At 36.3% G+C, this 18,661-nt stretch overlaps 1 protein-coding gene across 1 annotated transcript in view; it reads left to right on the top strand.

The window, feature by feature from the left end:
* Positions 1 to 18,661, top strand: part of LOC136858287 (uncharacterized) — a 120,820-nt gene that overhangs the window by 17,397 nt on the left and 84,762 nt on the right. The window contains exon 2 of the mRNA XM_067137714.2: positions 10,111 to 10,334. Within this exon, the coding sequence (XP_066993815.2) occupies positions 10,111 to 10,334 (224 nt within the window). The remainder of the gene's footprint in view (positions 1 to 10,110; positions 10,335 to 18,661) is intronic.

Raw genomic sequence — 18,661 nt, forward strand, 5'->3', positions numbered from 1 at the left:
CAATGTTTTGACTAGTGGTGAATTAGAGTGATGAACGCTTCTAGATCTTGGGATGTGAAATAATACTTGCTGTCGTGATGTTACTTGTGGTACATGAAATGGAATGAAGGTAAGTAATTCTTGACAGTCAATATTTCCATTCAAAATTTTCCTCAATATATGTAACGAAATTAATGTTATCCTGTTTTTCAAAGACGTGAAATTGAATAAACTTCTTAAATAGTGGGTTGAAATGTCAAATGGACAAAATACATTGAAAGTTTTATAATACAAATATCTTAGAAATTTATTTTGTACAATCTCAATGTGACGTGTTTGGTCCTTATAAAGGGGGTCTCAGATTACCGACGAATATTCTAACTTGCTTCGTAATAAACTTGTATACAAGTTAATAATAACTTCAGGTTGAGTAAATAATTTGGAATTTCTAATAATAAAACCAAGCATCTTGTTAGACTGACCTATTACTTTTGCAATATGGCTATTAAAAGTTAACTTGCTGTCGAAAGTAATTCCTAGATCATTAATAGACGTTACAATTTCAAGTGTTGTTTCACCAATATAATATGTCGGATTTATATATTCCTTTTTCCTGGTAAATACTAGAACTTTACATTTCTTAACATTTAGGAATAATTTGTTGCTATCACACCATAATATAATATTATTAATATCCTGTTGCAGATCATTCACATCACTGCATTTATATATGGTCTTATATAACTTAACATCATCAGCAAATAACAAACAATCAGAGGAACGAACCATTCCAGGCAAATCATTAACCATAATGAGAAATAGGAGAGGACCAAGATTGGAACCTTGTGGCACACCTGAAGAACTTACAAAATTATGAGAAATTTCACTTTTAAAATAAACAGATTGCTGCCTATATTTTAAATAGGAACTTAATAGTTGAAGTAATAATTTAGAAACTCCAAACTGATGCAGCTTTATCAAAAGAATTTTGTGGTCCGCCTTATCAAAGGCCTTTTCTAGATCCATGTATATTACATTGGTTCTTCTATTTGTGTCTAATGCATTGTAAATCTTTTGAGTAAAACCCAGCAAGTTAGTAATGACAGATCTGCCAGGCATAAAGCCATGCTGACATTGTGATAGCTCTACTTTAATATGGTCGTAAATCCTAGAGTACAGTATGTGCTCATATATCTTCGCTATAGCATTAATTACTGAAACAGGGCGATAGTTTGCTATCATCTCTGAGTTCCGTCCCTTTAGGATTGGAGTAATTTTTGCCATTTTCCACTTTTCCGGGAAGCAGGATGTCTTTAAAGAAAGATTGAACAAGAAGGTTAATTGAGCAACCAGTATGTCAGCACAGCCCTTGATTATGTATGGTGGAATGCCATCAGGTCCGCTGGATTTCTTAGGTTTTAACTTTTTATTAATGACTGTTCTTACTTCATCTACCAGTATATGAGTGATGTTCAATTTATCAACCCTGGGAAGAACAAAAACTTCATTCAAAGAAAGATGTTCCACATTATAAGTAAAATCCGTGTTCACATACACCGATGAAAAATACTCAGCAAACCCGTTTGCAATGTTTCCAGGTGTATAACAATTTTCATTCAGTAGAAATGTGTTGTCACATGAACGTGATTCCCGCTTGCTTTTGACATATGTCCAAAACTGACTAATATTATTCTTAACTCCATTTTCTAAATTATGAATATAAACAGCATACGCCACATGTAATTTCATTTTCAATTCCAACCGAATCTGTCTAAATCTCGTATCGTAATATTTCGAAAATCTCCTTTTTTATAGCACATTTCTTCTTTATTTTTATGGACTGAATAATATCACGCGTGAACCAAACTGGATATTTGGATTTTCGAATTACTTTCTGCTTTGGAACGCACTTTTTGAAACATTTGTACAGCGATGCATAAAAGAAATCAACAGCAAGATCAATATTTTTGAAAGAATACAATAAACTCCAGTCAAAGTCTCGTATGTTACAATACAGCTGCAAAAAATCAGCCTTTTTAAAGTTGTAATATTCACGATTAATTATCGGAGGCAATGGAACTTTTTTAACGGGCGGTAAAACTAAACAAAATGCAGGGTGATGTAAGTCTTCAGATACTAATGTGAATTCGTCATGCTTCAGTTCAACTTGAATATTACCTAATACTAAATCTAATGTCCTGAAATTACAATTTTGAATATTATTACGTGATGTTAATCCAAGATATGAGATGAACTGAAATAGACGACGACTGTTCATTGATCCTTCATTAAAGTTATAACTGGCATTAACAACTTCAGGTATGTTGAAATCACCGACAATAAGGCAGTCAGATGTTATAAGACCCTCTATGTTTTCAGCGTAATTGAAGTATCCTTCATATACAGACAGTTTAGAAGAGGGAGTAATGTACACAGCATTTATGAATAACTTACGAGTATGACCCTGAATGTTAAGAGTTATTGACTCGCACCGTTGATCATTATATTTAGAACAAAGTTTGGATTTGTACTCCTTTTTGACACTACTAAAACTCCACCACCTCTAGTCTTCCCAGATAAAAACAGATCCCTGTCATTTCTGAACACTACATAGCGATCATCACAAAACTCACTATCCATGATATCCTGACCCAAAAAACTCTCTGTCAGTACAATTACATCATAATCACTACATATGAGATTTTTAAGAAATACAGCAGTTTTTGTTTTTAGGCCACGAACATTTTGATAATAAATTGTTAATTCATTCTCAGGCATCATCAAATATTAGTAGAAAATAATAAATATTAGAAAATAGAAGCAAATATTTACACACAAATAATTAAATAATTTCAAAGAAAAAATAAATAAATGTATAAGGAAATGCATGGAGATTAGAGCTTACTCAGGTCCTCATTATTACTGATGACATGTATAGGACTACCGTCTACCTTCCTAATCATGATCTTTCCACTTCTACTAACCCAGAGGTATTTATAGTCCTTTTCACGTTGCAACTGCTTCGCCTTTGCAAATAAAACTCTTCTAGCTGGGGCAAGTGATTGATTAATATAGATTGGGTTGGGAGTTGACATGCCGAGCTGAGTTGTGGATAAGGTTCGCTTGACCTTGCGCCTGGCGAGTAATTGCTCTTTATGGGTCCTTCTAACAAATTTAACTATAATCCCAGAAGTTGGACGATTAGAGACCTTTTTTAATCGATGACAAGCATCAATCATGTCCTCCTTCAAATCTAAGTCTAAAGCCTTGCCTATATTGATGACGGTCTACACTACATCCTCATTAGGAGACTCGGGAACACCAAATATTTCAACAGTGTTGAATATTGCTCAAGGTCATCACACCTCATGGCAAGATTGTTTACCATGTTCGCCAGTCGCCTATTTTCGGTGACCAAATTGTCTATAATAGTTTGTTGCCTGTGTATTATTTCCTGTTGTTTACTAATAAGTTTACTGTTTTCATCCAGTCTCTCATGACAAACATTAATTGAATTGCCTAGTTGTCGCTCAATGTCAGTAGTAGACTTGTTTACACTGTCCAACTTCTCTTGCATAGTTAGCAGTAATTTATAAATATCACCCACAGATGGCACCACTGTTGCATCACTATGTAAACTCGTACGCCTCTTGTTAGAACACTGTTTACACCTCCACACCTGACCCTGTGACAACATATACTCCACATCCGTTTCCTTAAGATTAACACACTTGCTATGGAACCAATTACTACACATGTCAATCTGACTGGCCTCTTATTATCCCCCTTTTGTTTATCACCATTTCCTCTTACGCTGAATTTACTATTGGTACTGCCCATTCATTTGGCATAGCTCCTTCAAGTAAAGAGTAATCAAATAAATATTTCAGATACAGCACTAGAAAGAAAGTCATTTGGGATCTCTAATGACGAGTTTGAAGGCTGCTGGCAGCGATGTTATCAACTTGATCACGGTTCAAGAACACTGTCATTTATCAAAATTTTTTGTCAAGATGGTTGTGCAAGAACTCCCTGGGAGGAAACCATGCTATGAAAAACCAAGCAGGTCTCCCTCCTGTAAGAATTCAAACACATTCCATACACCTACAAATGAGAGATGTTATTACCACTGGCCTATAATTATAAATGTTATCTCTTCCTCCACTTCCTCCACTTTTAAAAATTGGTACTACGTTTGCACAATTCCATTCATTGGGTACACAGCCTCTGTTAATTGATAAACTGAACAGGGTACACAAGGAGGGCACTAATGCTCCTGCGCACTGGCCTAAAATAATTGCAGGTATGTTATTCGGGCTGGAAGCAGCATGTGGTCAAGTCTCTCGAAGGCTGTTAATTACCTTGATTTCCATTAAGTAGATGTTGGAGAGAGAGGAGGGTGGGGGCTAATGGTAATGGCTCATTATAGTTCCCTTTAAGTTTCTCACTGAATACTGTGGGAAGGCCTTGTGGGAAGTAACTCTTGTCCCATTAAAGTGGAATGAACTTAGCAGAAATTTCCACATGTCTTGGTTGTTGTTGTTGTTGTTACTTATTTATGTAGTTTTGTTTTCACAGACGTGTTTCTTGGTTGTATTCCTTAGGCATTTATATTTGTCCCATATAAGATACCTTGTATCCAGTTTTCATTTCCTGTAATATGTCTATGTTTTGCAAATCATTTTGACTATATCTTTTGTGATTCATGGAGAGTTTTCTTAGCACCAATTTTCACTTTAGGCACCACTTTGCCTGCACAGTGAAATAAACTTTCTTGCCATCTAGACCACACTGCATTAATGTCCACAGTGTTTAAGGAGAAAAGGGTAGGTAGATGGTTTCTGGAAAGGTATGTTAGTAGTATCCAGTTGCCTTTTTGTAGTTATAACATTCTTGTTGCATTATTTTACTGGTGGTTTCTTGTGTGTCAGGGTAGGTGTTATGGCTAGGTGGTCAGAGAAACTGGGGATGACTTCTGTTCTCAGTAGTGAGGATGGTATGGTAATAAGGAATAAATCTTATGTGAAAGTAGAGGTTTTTGTTATATTGGTCAAGGAAGAGGTTGTAAAATGCTGTAAGGAAAATTTTTGCTAATGGAATGAAGGAAATAGGCTGGAAGTGAGGGTGTCTGTGTTGTGTTGTGTTGTGTTGTGTTGTGTTGTGTTGTGTTGTATTGTGTTGTGTTGTGTTGTGTTGTGTTGTACCTGTATAATTTGACATAGTTTGAATTATATAGGTGATCGCCGAGCAGGCGTAATTTATTTCAGTCACTAGGTCATTTTGAACAGCCATGGTGAAGGACAGGTTTAGGTCACCTTGAAGCGAGCTGCTGACTAGCTCCAATCCACTTGTCTGCGTGTGGAAACTTTACTGTTTCTCATTGGTTCAGACCATGCCATGTAACCGGCATGGTGAGTGAACATTTTCCAACGTTAAATCTGCCTGGCGAGTTTCTGAAATTCTCCAAAAGACGAGCTTCGAACCAATGAAATTTTACAATGACGAGAAGAAAATCTATGACTGGATTTTAACTAATCCCACCTTCTTGACGGTAATGTATTAAAATCCATGTGTAATTGATGCTCATTCTAATCATTCTCTTAATCGGAATCTTACTCTTACTTTGAATCTAAGCTGACTCTACTCTATGAGATATTCACTGCACAACTTATAACATATTTCTCCACAAGGTGCCAAGCTCACTTGCCATGCTTCTAACTCTAATCTACAATGTGGACTTGACATGTTCGACACCCGGAACGTTAAATTCGTCTTCTGCAGATGCATTTATTAAGCTACTAATTTTAAGTACGCGTGATGGAAATAGTGAAAAATTAAGCTCCAAGTTAAGTATTACTGTTGATGACTAACGTTGAGGTAACTCTGGTCACAACACATTTTAACGTGGAATTTTAGTTTCAGTGAGGGAAGAAACCTCCAATTTCGTGTGTGGCTGGACAACAAGAATAATGGAATTGAAATGCTGCTTAGAGAATCCTCTACAATCTTCTTGCTGCAGCCATTATGAAAATTCTCCACCATGATGGGCCAGTAAACCAGAATAATGCCACCAGATTCTAAGGGGAATTCATCGTGAGCTGTTTCCAGCCTGACTGCAATCGACTTCCATCAATACAAATATAAGTACTTTTTGTAGATATTATTTCCACTTTCAGTGGAACTTAATATGATCTTCTTCCTTGCATTTGTATTTTCTCTTAATTTAGTGTAGTTTGGGAATCCTTTCACTTTCAAGCTGATTATGGTGTTTGTAGATTTTGTGTATGATTGAAGTATGATTGAAATTCTGTGGATTGTGTTTTTTATTATTTAATGATGTGAATCGGGATGTGAAAGATTTATTTATTATTTGGATTTATGTGGAATGTGACCCCTCATCTAACTTTATTTCTTTTTTGAAGATAGATTGTCATCTTGGTATTATCCTCATGAATTAAGGGCTAAAGTATAATAAAAAAATAAATAATGATAAAAATTATGTCCATAATGGGTTAAACATGAAGATAAAGGGATTGAGTATTTAATAATTTGCTGTTATTAAGCTAGGATACTCTTAGGAGGCAAAAAGTGCTCAAGGTAAAGGACCTAGTCTTAGATAGCATGATGATGAGATGTTTACCCGGTGGTGGTGATGGTTACAGAATTTGAGTCATAACGTACGCTTTTGGAGATGATATTATTGAACACATATAAGTTACGATGAAGTGACCTGTGTAACTTTAGATAATAATCACTCCCAGAACAAAATTAAAATTTAATAACCCAAGCGAGATTTATGTAAATTATTTTTATGAATTAGTGTGTAATTGAAGTTGCTGATAATATTTAATAATGTGCCACATGGATGAGATTAGACAGATAAATCTTTTCTATGCCTTCAAGTGATCCTTTCTCATGTTTTCGATCACGATTCAGTTAGTGAGAGTGATACGTATTCTAGAAGGTTCTTGAAGTTAAGGTCTTTGTTAAATGATGAAATACACCTACTGAAATAAAAATCAGACCTAAAGCAAATATTAATCTGTGTGTACATTGAACCGAAGGCCATAGTGCTGACCATTCAGCCAAGGAGTCGGACGACTAAATATGCAGATTGTGAAAAGATAAAGACAACATATTAAATTAATTTAAAGCAAATGAATAGGGTAAATGTAATTAACTGATTGAGATTTAATTGGAGAGATTAACTCAGATAAGGTTATCCATGAGAATTAATTAATGAAAGGAGAAGTTATTTATTTATGTAATCACTACTGTGTGTGTGTTTTTTTTATAGATGTTATATGTCTAGAATATATTCATGCCATTTTTGTGTTATGAATTTGGTTGGACCTTCTCAGTATTTCTATTGAAAATATATCTCCAGCAAATTTTGAAGTGACTTTAAAACCCTTTATAGAATTGTGGTTAATATTTAACCGCCTCGGATAAGGTTAAATATATATTGTATTTAGCTAAAAAAACTCAACCTTATCATCATCAGTGTTCAGCTAGAATGTTTTGTGGTCCCAATATTAATCACAACCTTAGTTTTCAGTACGGCCCACATTATTTTGTACTCAAAATTTTAACCACAATAAATTTCCGATAGCTAATAGCAGCACTCAAAGTTTATTCATTCGGTAAATTAATATTTCTATTATTTATGTGCATAATACTATGTTATATCAGTGAGTTATTAGTGAAAGAAATAGTTTTTGATTTGACTGTAATTGATTGCAAAACTTGTAGCCATATATGTGATTATACTAGTGATGGGCTAGCGATGGAATCAAGTAGAATCGAGTAATGTGCTCTTAGAATCGGTATACTCGACTCCAGACTCAAGTCCAAGCATAATACTGTCACTATCTGTGGACATGTACTGGAATGCATGGCATTTAGGGTCACCCACAGAATATTTTTGTGATGTGGATTGAAATACGTTTGCTGCTGATGATTGGTTTTGTTGAGTCATCGGTCGTCATTAATTTTATTGTTATGATAATTATTATCATCATAGGCAAACAATTTATGACTTACTAACAAACTGTCAACTTGGAAGATAGACAAGTAGGACCGAAGATGAGCGTGAGATGGGGACAATTTCTATACTGTATACCCCAGCTTTTCTAATGTCGATAACGGCAGCGTCCAATTCTTGTTGTTATTATTATTATTATTATTATTATTATTATTATTATTATTATTATTATTACTGTGCAGCCTGGAAGTAGCCACCAGGGATTTGTTGATAGCTATGAAATATTATTCCCGCGACGTCTTTGTAGGAAAACGTGTAATAATATTGTGCGAAATAATGACATTATTACTGCCAGAGAAATTTATTGTGAAGATACATGTGTAGGGCATTCAGAAACATATATGTACAGTAGTATCACTTATTGGTATTGTCAGTGTGGTGGTGGTGATTATTGTTTTAAGAGGAAGTACAACTAGGCAACCATCCTCTATATAACACTATCAGAGGGAAAAATGGAAGGGATCCAACAATTTGAAAAATGAAGATATCGGTCTAAAGAAGACAAGGGCCCCGACGGGCATGAAAATGAAAGACTCCTAGCCCTCGCAAACATAATATCGCCAGAGTCGGAAAAGAACAAGAGTTGACCATGGGAGGTCGAATAGGATAGATGAAAGTAAGGAACCTGACACAAGTAAGTGGAAGCAATGCCATCACTCAGCTAAGGGCCCTGTGGATGCCAACCTACGCTCCAAAGTTCAGAGCCCCTGGGGCCCCTTTTAGTTGCCTCTTATGACAGGCAGGGGATACCGTGGGTGTTATTCTCCTGCCCCCACCCACGGGGGGATGGTATTGTCTGACTCGTTGTCTGAATGGTCAGCGTAGTGGGCTTCGGTTCAGAGGGTCCCCTACTTTAATCGCTTCTGATTAATTCTTCTGGCTCGGGGACTGTGTGTTTGTGTCCGTCCCAACACTCTCCTCTTCATATTCACCACAGAAACACGCAATCGTGTTTACATCCCTCCATATAGCGTTGGCATCAGGGGGGCATCCAGCCGTAAAACAGGGCCAACTTGACATGTGTGATGCCATTTGCACCTGCGACCCCACAGGTGTGGGAAAAGAAGAAGAAGAAGAAGTATCACTTATTGGTATTGTATTCACGCATTCTGCATAAATAACATGCAAATCTCATCTGATTCCTATTAGATAAAATCACATTAACATTCACTGGCCAGTGGCTAAGTGGCGTGCTCTCTTTAATACCTGAAAAACCGGGCGAGTTGACGGTTCGATTAGGGGCGCTTGGCTGTGAGCTTGATCCGGGAGATAGTGGATTTGAATCTCACTGTCGGCAGCACTGAATATGGTTTTCCATGGTTTCCCATTTTCACACCAAGCAAATGCTGGGGCTGTACCTTAATTAAGGCCACGGCTGCTTCCTTCCAATTCCATCGTCGCTGTAAGACATATCTGTGTCGGTGCGACGTAAAGCAAATAGCAAAAAAAAAGGTATTATCGTTCTCAAGTCATCATCAAATTCAGATTATTTATTTTGCTCATTCATTAAGAATATTTATATCATAGCGCTCTATTGCAATCCCATAAAACCTCAGCGACCACTTGTACATATGCTCCATCCATCCAAGAGTGGGTGAGAGAGCGAACGTGTGACGTCATGCTGTCATCGAGTCTTCGCAAGCGAAACAAGTCCGAGCCTGGACTCGAAAGTGTCGAGTACCGCGAATCCAGGCATCACTCGCGCACATCACTAGATTATACTTTAGGCTTTGTAACCACCTGTCCAATCTAACCTCAGTTCTTAATTAGCAGTTCTTCTCTAGTTTCCTGCGGTTTTACTGTGATATTAGGAGAGTACAAAGCATGTTTTTGAGACTAAAGTTGAAATATTGATAAGAATGTATTGTGCTTAGATGATACGGAGATAATAATATGAATTCAGTAACTTGCAAACTCTTGTAAATATATTACAGCTTATTTAGATGCTCTTTGAAATAGTATAGAAAGTCCATAGTGCAAAATGAAGTCTTGGATGAAGAGAGAGATAGTGCTGGTGCATGATTATTATATCTTTTATTTTAATAAATCAGTTTTTCTTACATTTTTTCTTATATTTACTCTCGCAGAAGCATGCCATGTCTACGAACATCTGAAATTGAGGAACTGTTGGATACACTAAGAACATATTCGAAAGCCGGTGGTGATTCTGATGCTGAAGATGCCTCTGTCATACCAGTAGCAGGTACTAATATGAGTAATGGTGAAGCACTGGCAGGTACAATCAGTGCACAGTTGACGAAAGAGGATTCGGATGGCAGCATGCATAATCCAGCTGACCCAGACCAAGCGGGTAAGAGCCAGCAATCCTTAGTTTCAACATCTGATTCATAATCTGATACTGAACCAAACTCAGGCTCCTTGAGTCTAACTCGACAGCCTTCACAGTATAATTTTACTAATAGAGCAAAAGATCCCAATAGTTTTCAAAGCTTTGTATTGTCCCCTTCAAAATTGGCAAAATCATTTATTGGAAAGCATTTATTTCTACTGTGTGTTAAAATATTATTTTATGAACCAGGAAGGGAGTTTATCACGTCGAGTTGACTGAGCGAGATATGCCAGGTGGCTGGGAATTCCACTCAAGGCCAGGCGAGGGGAGAACGCAGAGACAGCTAGCCAAATAACCTTGGAATCAGCCGTGAATGACACGTGACCAGGCTGAATGTGTGTCAAGTGCTCGATCGATAATTGTGAAGGTGCATGACGTCTGACTATGGCAGCCAATCAAGCGATTAATTTGGTGCTAAGTTAATAAATTAACCAATCGCTTATGAGGAAAAGACGCACCCCTGTCTTAAGACAGTGAATAATGGATTTTCCTAGGGAAAATTTTCACAGAAATTTCTACCTCTGAACACGTCTTGTGGAGGATTACTCTAGCTTCAACAACGGACGGAAGAAGACGTATTTCGCTTACTGAGAAGAATTACTCTAGCTTCGACTACGGGCAGAAGAAGACGCACTTCGCTTACCAGGGAACTTCGTCATTCAGAGTCTACAACTGGTTACAACTGCAGTTCAGATGTTTGCGGATTCCACCTATAATTCAGCAGACTTTAAAAGTTAAGTTTCCTTGTCATCTTATCAGATATCGGTGTGAGTTTTGGGCCTTGTCTTAGACGTGATTTTTAGTTTCAGCTTCACAAGATTTCCACAGAAGAGGTCACCGGTTCGAGTCCGAGTCAGGATGTCAGTCTTCTTTCTTCGTGAACGGTGTGATTTCCAGCGCGCCAGCATGTCTCCAATGCACGAGTAAAATGTAAGGCAGTCCAGACGGGCGTGACGAGGATCGATGGTGCGTAAGGTGATAATGCACTAGGTCATCAGCCCGAGTTCTACAACCGACAGTCACCACCAAGTAATATTTAAACTTTGTTATTCTTTCTTTCCTTTTGTAAAGTAATTGTAATGACATAGCCTCTACTTATTTGTTTAGACCTTTCTATTAGTTAGAATTTTTCCATCTCTTCTTTCTTGGTGATGGTAGATTGAGGATGAGTGAGTATTTGAACCTATTAGTTTGTTTTGAGTGGATGTCTTCGAGAAGTGTTTCAACTGTCCCGAGTTCATTGTGGCAGGAGAAATAAGTGTAAATTGACCCCAACGTTAAACTTGGACTATTTGAATATTTTTGACTTTTAATAAGATCAAATGGGACAGAAATTCCGTGGATTCTATCATGTCAGAGTTCATTCTTCAATTATGCGACATATGGTTGAGTTTTGTGTGCAATTGAGTCATCTGAAATATTATTGTGTAGTAGCTTCCGCACGTATGATCTTGCGCGGCCAGTAATAATAATAATAATAATAATATTAAAAATAATTTAACTAAATTATCGCGTAAAAGAACACCTAAGGTCATGAGCATAATATTAGTTATTATTGAAAATGGTTGATGTGCGCTCATTATTGTAATTTAGGCCTGGGAAATGGCAGTATCTGACCGATACAATTTGTTATATATTTGCTGTGCTGTGATGATTAGTTGATTGATTGATGGATATTATTGAATTCAGCAGTCGAGCTGTGCATCCATTAATGAGTCAATGATGGAATAAATATGTTACTTGATGTAATGTCTTCGTTATGAGTGCAGATTAATCGAGAATCACAATTATAGTGGAGAAGTAAAAATAAATGTCGTAGCTCATGAACCGCGTGCGCGGAATGTTTGTTCTGGCCTATGTTTAAGCGGTTTATCGATGATTTTTTGGATGATTTTGTGTTCGTAAATTTTCTCTAAACGTTGTCGTATAACTGTGTTCTATAATTAAGTGATAATCCTTGCTCTGTCACATTTCCCAGTTGATGAAAGGAGGTCACCACGATAGTGTCATCGTGAGAATAAATTTTCCTAACTTTGTCTAAACATAAAAATTAATAATCAAGGGCTAGCGTTCGTGTAAATATGTATATAATACTTCCGTGTATCCTTGTGTGAGTGTAGTATGTATGATTTGACTGTGTTTTGCTTAATGTAAGTTTATAATCCATATTTGTGATGATGCTCTTCATTATTTTGTGGAATTTCGGCCTAATTTACGCCAACTTTAGTGGTTCACCATTTGAATGAATTCAAACCTTTAGTGAATTTTATTCGTTTTTAAGGAGGAATAGGATCTTATTTAACGAATACACATGAATAAGTATAGGCCATGTCAGTGGATTGAACTCACAAAGTCGAAAATTGTAAGAATAATTTAATTAATTGTTTCGAGTAACGGATAAATGTAAATTGACATGAGGTCAAGTTCCGAGCTATTATGTGAGAAGCAACGACTAAATAATTATAAAGTTGAGTTTATTAATTAATTTAAAGGTCAAGGAAGACGACTTAACTATAATTTTATAAGAGAAAATTTTTTATTTAATTTTCAAAGAGAAATGAAAATGATCATTTTCAAATTTGTTTAAAATCAAATCCATGAAGGAAGGAAGTTTATTTTCAAATTATTAAGTTATCAAAGAGAGAGATCATCTCAAATTAATTATTATTAATTATTTAATTAATTTTTCACTAAAAATATGAATATTATATTTGCAGATACAGGCATTTCTTGTTTCGTTTACCGATGAAGTATCTATGTGACTACAACATAAAAGAAGACAATCATATAAACAAAATACCTAGATTTTGTTAATTATTGTATAATTTATGAAGAGCAGTAGTTGTAATAAATGTCTAAAACCTATTTAGCTTTCTCTCATTTGCCACTAGTTCATTATCTATCCCTGCACTTTAAAATTTTCGCACAGCCGATAAGCGAACGATCTACACCCTGGAGATCTTCGCTCACCGGCCGAGCTGAGCCCGGCATGACGGGTGCAGTATTCTCTCGCCCATTTGAACCCAATGTACTGTGAATTTAGTTTCTCTCTACTTGATATATTTATGAATTTCTTCACTGAATGTATATTCAAAACCATAGTCTATGAGTCCAATAAAACAAATTCAGTAAATGAATATAATTTATGGATGTGGTTAATTTATTAACCACAAAACATGCATGTCCCTAATAGGATTATGGTTGAAATTTTGCCAAATAATTTTAGTAGTGATTATCATAAAAGGATGCTATTGATTAAAGGTTTGTTGGTTTTAGTATTTACTTTAGAAGGTAAGTAAGTTACTTTTTGGACAGTATGAACAAAAAAAAAAAAGAAAAAAGGTTTGCCCTATAAAGGATTTTGAATGTACTCGTAAGTGAATTTAGCTAGGTTTACTGAACATAGACAAATCAAGAGATTAAATAAAAGAAACTGAATGGATTAAATAAACAGATTCTTCTTCTTCTACCGCTTTTCCCATGCCTGTGGGGTCACGGGTGCAAACTATCTTGCACATGTGGATTTGGCCCCATTTTACAGCCGGATGCCCTTCCTGACATCAACCCTATGTGAGGGAATGTAATCACTATTGTGTGTTTATGTGGTGGTTCGTAGTGTGGTGTGCTCTATGAATATAAAGAGGAGAGTGTTGGGAGAAACACAGACATCCAGTCCCTGAGCCAGAAGAATTAATCAAACATGATTGCCATGTGGTTAGGAGCGTGCAGCTGTGAGCTCGCATCCAGGAGATAGTGGGTTCGAATCCCACTGTCAGCAGCCCTGAAAATGGTTTTCTGTGGTTTCCCATTTTCACACCAGGCAAATGCTGGGGCTGTGCCTTAATTAAGGCCACAGCCACTTCCTTCCTTTTCCTATTTGTGAAACTCACAACCTGACTTTTAACCCCGTTTATCATCATACCATTGCCCACCGTCCATCTCACAACACTATCGAGGTCACCCTTCAGCCACTCACAATCTTGTAACTTATTTATTACTCTGTACAGAATAACATCATCTGCAAACAGCCTTATCTCTGATTCCACTTCTTTACACATATCATTGATATATATAAGAAAACATAAAGGTCCAATAATACTGCCTTGAGGAATTCTCCTCTTAATTATTACAGGGTCAGAGAAAGCTTCGCCTACTCTAATTCTCTGAGTTCTATTTTCTAGAAATATAGCCACCCATTCAGTCACTCTTTTTTCTAGTCCAATAGTAAGTTACTCATTTTCGCCAGTAGTTTTCCATGATCTACCCTATCAAATGCCTTAGATAGGTCAATCGCAATACAGTCCATTTGGCCTCCTATATCCAGGATATCTGCTATATCTTGCTGAAATCCTACAAGCTGAGCTTGAGTGGAATAACCTTTCCTAAACCCAAACTGCCTTCTGTCGAACCAGTTATTAATTTTACAAAAATGTCTAATATAATCAGAAAGAATGCTTTTCCAAAGCTTACATGCAATGCATGTCAAACTGACTGGCCTGTAATTTTCAGCTTTATGTCTATCACCCTTTCCTTTTTACACAGGGGCTACTATAGCAACTCTCCATTCATTTGGTATAGCTCCTTCAACCAAACAATAATCAAATAAGTATTTCAGACATGGTACTATATCCCAACCCATTGCCTTTAGTATATCCCCAGAAATCATATCAATTCCAGCTGTTTTTCTAGTTTTTAACTTTTGTATCTTACTGTAAATGTCATTGTCAACACAGGTAAATTTTAATACTTCTTTAGTATTACTCATCTCCCCTGTATGGACATTATCCTTGTAACCAACAATCTTTACATACTGCTGACTGAATACTTCTGCCTTTTGAAGATCCTCGCATACACACTCCCTTGTTCATTAATGATTCCTGGAATGTCCTTCTTTCTGCCTTAAAATACCTATACATATACTTCCATTTTTCACTGAAATTTGTATGACCACCAATTATGCTTGCCATCATGTTATCCTTAGCTGCCTTCTTTGCTAGATTCAATTTCCTTGTAAGTTCCTTCAATTTCTCCTTACTTCCACAGCCATTTCTAACTCTATTTCATTCCAACCAGCACCTCCTTCTTAATCTCTTTACTTCTCTGTTATAATATAGTGGATCTTTATCATTCCTTACCACCTTTAAAGATACAAACCTATCTTCACATTCCTCAACAATTGCTTTAAACATATCCCAGAGTCTGTTTACATTTTTGTTTGCCGTTTTCCACCGATCATAGTTGCTTATTAAAAAATCCCTCATGCCTGTTTTGTCAGCCATATGGTACTGTCTAATAGTCCTAATTTTAATACCTTCCTTTCTTTCACATTTATTTTTAACTAGGACAAAAACACTTTCGTGATCACTAATACCATCTATTACTTCAGTTTCTCTATAGAGCTCATCTGGTTTTATCAGCACCACATCCAAAATATTCTTCCCTCTAGTTGGTTCCATCACTTTCTGAATCAGCTGCCCTTCCCATCAGACAGCTGTCATGCTTTGGAAGGAAGTGATAAATGTAATGTAATATAATCAGGTCTTAAGAGTGTCATCTTTAAGGAATGTATTTAATCTTCACTTTAACAAGCGAGAACAGTTGAATTAATCAATGATGGACTTGAAATAATTCTTTATTTCATTCAGGATGAATGATGATGAAGTGATCAAATTTTCTAGGTGGAATTTGATGAGTGAATTGAAAAATATAAAATAAATATAATTTTAAAAAATGTTATGAGTACCTAGAACTATAAATGATTGCAACATTAATTGAGACCCTAAATGACTCAATTGTGTGAATGAGACTAGAAACTATTTGAGTTGTGCAGATGCTGTAAATAATTTATTTAATGTATATTGGTTAACATTTGAAGCTTCAGTAAGCAAATTTAGGAGAAGTTTATAATTCAGTGGTACACCCACTAGCTTATCTTTGTTATTCATCAAATATGCAAGGTATATTTTTCTTTTTACAGCTTTTGATAATTATTCCATATCTGAGAGGAACAAGATTACTTCAATTTTATATTTTTCCATTAATTCCAAAGACTTTGAAAGATAACCAACATCAAAAAAGACAACTTTTGTTATTTTATTCATTATTTTTGAATTTGATGTTTTATAATACACTAGCAAATGTACCCGTGCTTCGCTATGGTATTCTACGATGTATACGGATATTGAAGTAAATTGCTGTACATGAAGGGAATAAGATTTTTTAAATTGCATGTCTCTTGACGTTATCCGAGAAAAAGCATAGGGAAGTCCTCAGACGTTGTTTCCAATGTAAAGTGTGAGTTGCAGAGTTGTGATGATAACGACAGGTCCACTTGTCTGCCGCAATTTACTATGCGTAAAGCCAGTCACATTTTGATGGGTAAATTTGTTTATAATCGGGGCACCTATACCTAATATTAAAGATAATCAGGTAAAAGAGTTTTTTTAAATTGCACGCTCCCTTGCCTTCTGCTAGTCAAATCAAGAAGGGAATTATACATTACAATGGTACACAGGCGCTGGAGAAGGACCCCATTCCTATTGCTAGTTAAAGTCGATGTGGGGAGTACTGATTACAACAGCAGACAGTCACTATTGATTTGTAAAGTATTAATTACAATGTAAGACACACCCCCTTCGAGATTGCTACAAATCGACTTAAATTAATAAATGTAGATCGACATACGGAAGTATATGCATGTTCACCTTCATTTACAGAATAACTGCTACTAAACGGTGCTTTCATATTGAAAAACGGATTGTATGAAAAGACTCCTCTGGCCTCATTTAGCGATGTAAATGGCTGGCCCTATGATATTTCCTCGTATCTCATCTATTTAAAGGCAAGATTATTTTAGAAACGTTGAATAGGCTGAAATTTGTGTAAGGTTTTCACACAGTGAATTACTTTTCATATACTTATGCGACAGCTTCAAACATAGAATTTGGCTGGGTGGGCCAATATTCGTGTAGAATTTGATGATCCCATCTTTCCTATAAGTGAATTGAACCATCAATTATATGGGTACAAAGTGCAAAATTTAGGTAAATCCAGAAATAGAGCCAAATTTAACATAAGGGATAGAGATACGACAAAAAGTCTTAGGACCAAAGTTGTAGATCACTCCAAATTGAACAGAGATTGTGCCATCCGGTTTGTGATACGACTTACCGTTTAGCCACCAAATACCTCGAAAGGAAGGTCTGCACCATCATTAAAATTGCCTCCATATTTCAATATTTTCCGGGAGTAAAAAATAAAATGTTTAAACATCTCATAAAATTTCCATCGGTAACAGGCAAAAAGCTATAATTTTGCCAAATTTCTATTTTCTAACACGTCTGGCAGATTGTGCTGCCATCTTGATATGGGGGAGGGGGTTAAAAATTAGGACTTTCAGGAAACTTTTAAGCCCATGAAACCTATAGGTTATCGTTCAGGATAAATATCACCGACTGTGTTCTTATCCAGGTTTGAAACTCGCAACGTGTCCCTCTCAGAGAATTTTGAGAATTTTAGATTTTTCTAGGGATCCTGAAGTCATTAGGTTATCTGGTACCAAGTTTTAAGTTTCTAGGATGCCTAGAATGGTCTCATTAATTCACGTCTGTTTTCATTTTTATGCCTTAATTTATATATGTATAGTACAGTATATATAGATTACGCCAAACTGACCTCTATTTATTAATATGGATTACATATTTCACCCGCTTCCGAAGTGGTTCTAGGGGCGTCTTACTCCCACAATATGTTTTCCAGGTAGTAAGTCATACTTGAAAGTCATACTGGAACATACACATGTGTTTTACCTTAGGCATTCTTGACCATTTATTTTTTCACCCTTTCTCACCCTCTATGCCAAAGGGGGGCATTCTTGAAGCTGCACTTTAAAAATCTGGAATGTTACTATTCATCTCAGCGACCCGGAAAACTATGGATTAGGCAGTATATTCGATTATTATTATATCTCACTCCCCCTCCCCCTAAAGGGGGTTAAACTTTGAGTTTTAAAATATCGGGAGTGTTACTATTCATCTCAGCGACCCCGAAAACTATGGCTTCGACACTACATTCGATGATTTGTGTATCTCAGCACCTCGCCCCCCACCCCTAATGTTTCATGGGGTGTATTATCCCCACGTGGTTTGTCTCCTGGTACTAAAATTCCGAAGTGTTACTATTCATCTCAGCGACCCCGAAGACTACGTATTCGACAGTATTTTCTATTATTTCTATATATCACTCCCCATCACCCCCAACGAAGAGGGCTGAACTTGGACATTAAAAAG

The sequence above is a fragment of the Anabrus simplex genome, chromosome 1 (genome assembly GCF_040414725.1).
Source record: "Anabrus simplex isolate iqAnaSimp1 chromosome 1, ASM4041472v1, whole genome shotgun sequence".
Taxonomy (NCBI): Eukaryota; Metazoa; Arthropoda; class Insecta; order Orthoptera; family Tettigoniidae; genus Anabrus; species Anabrus simplex.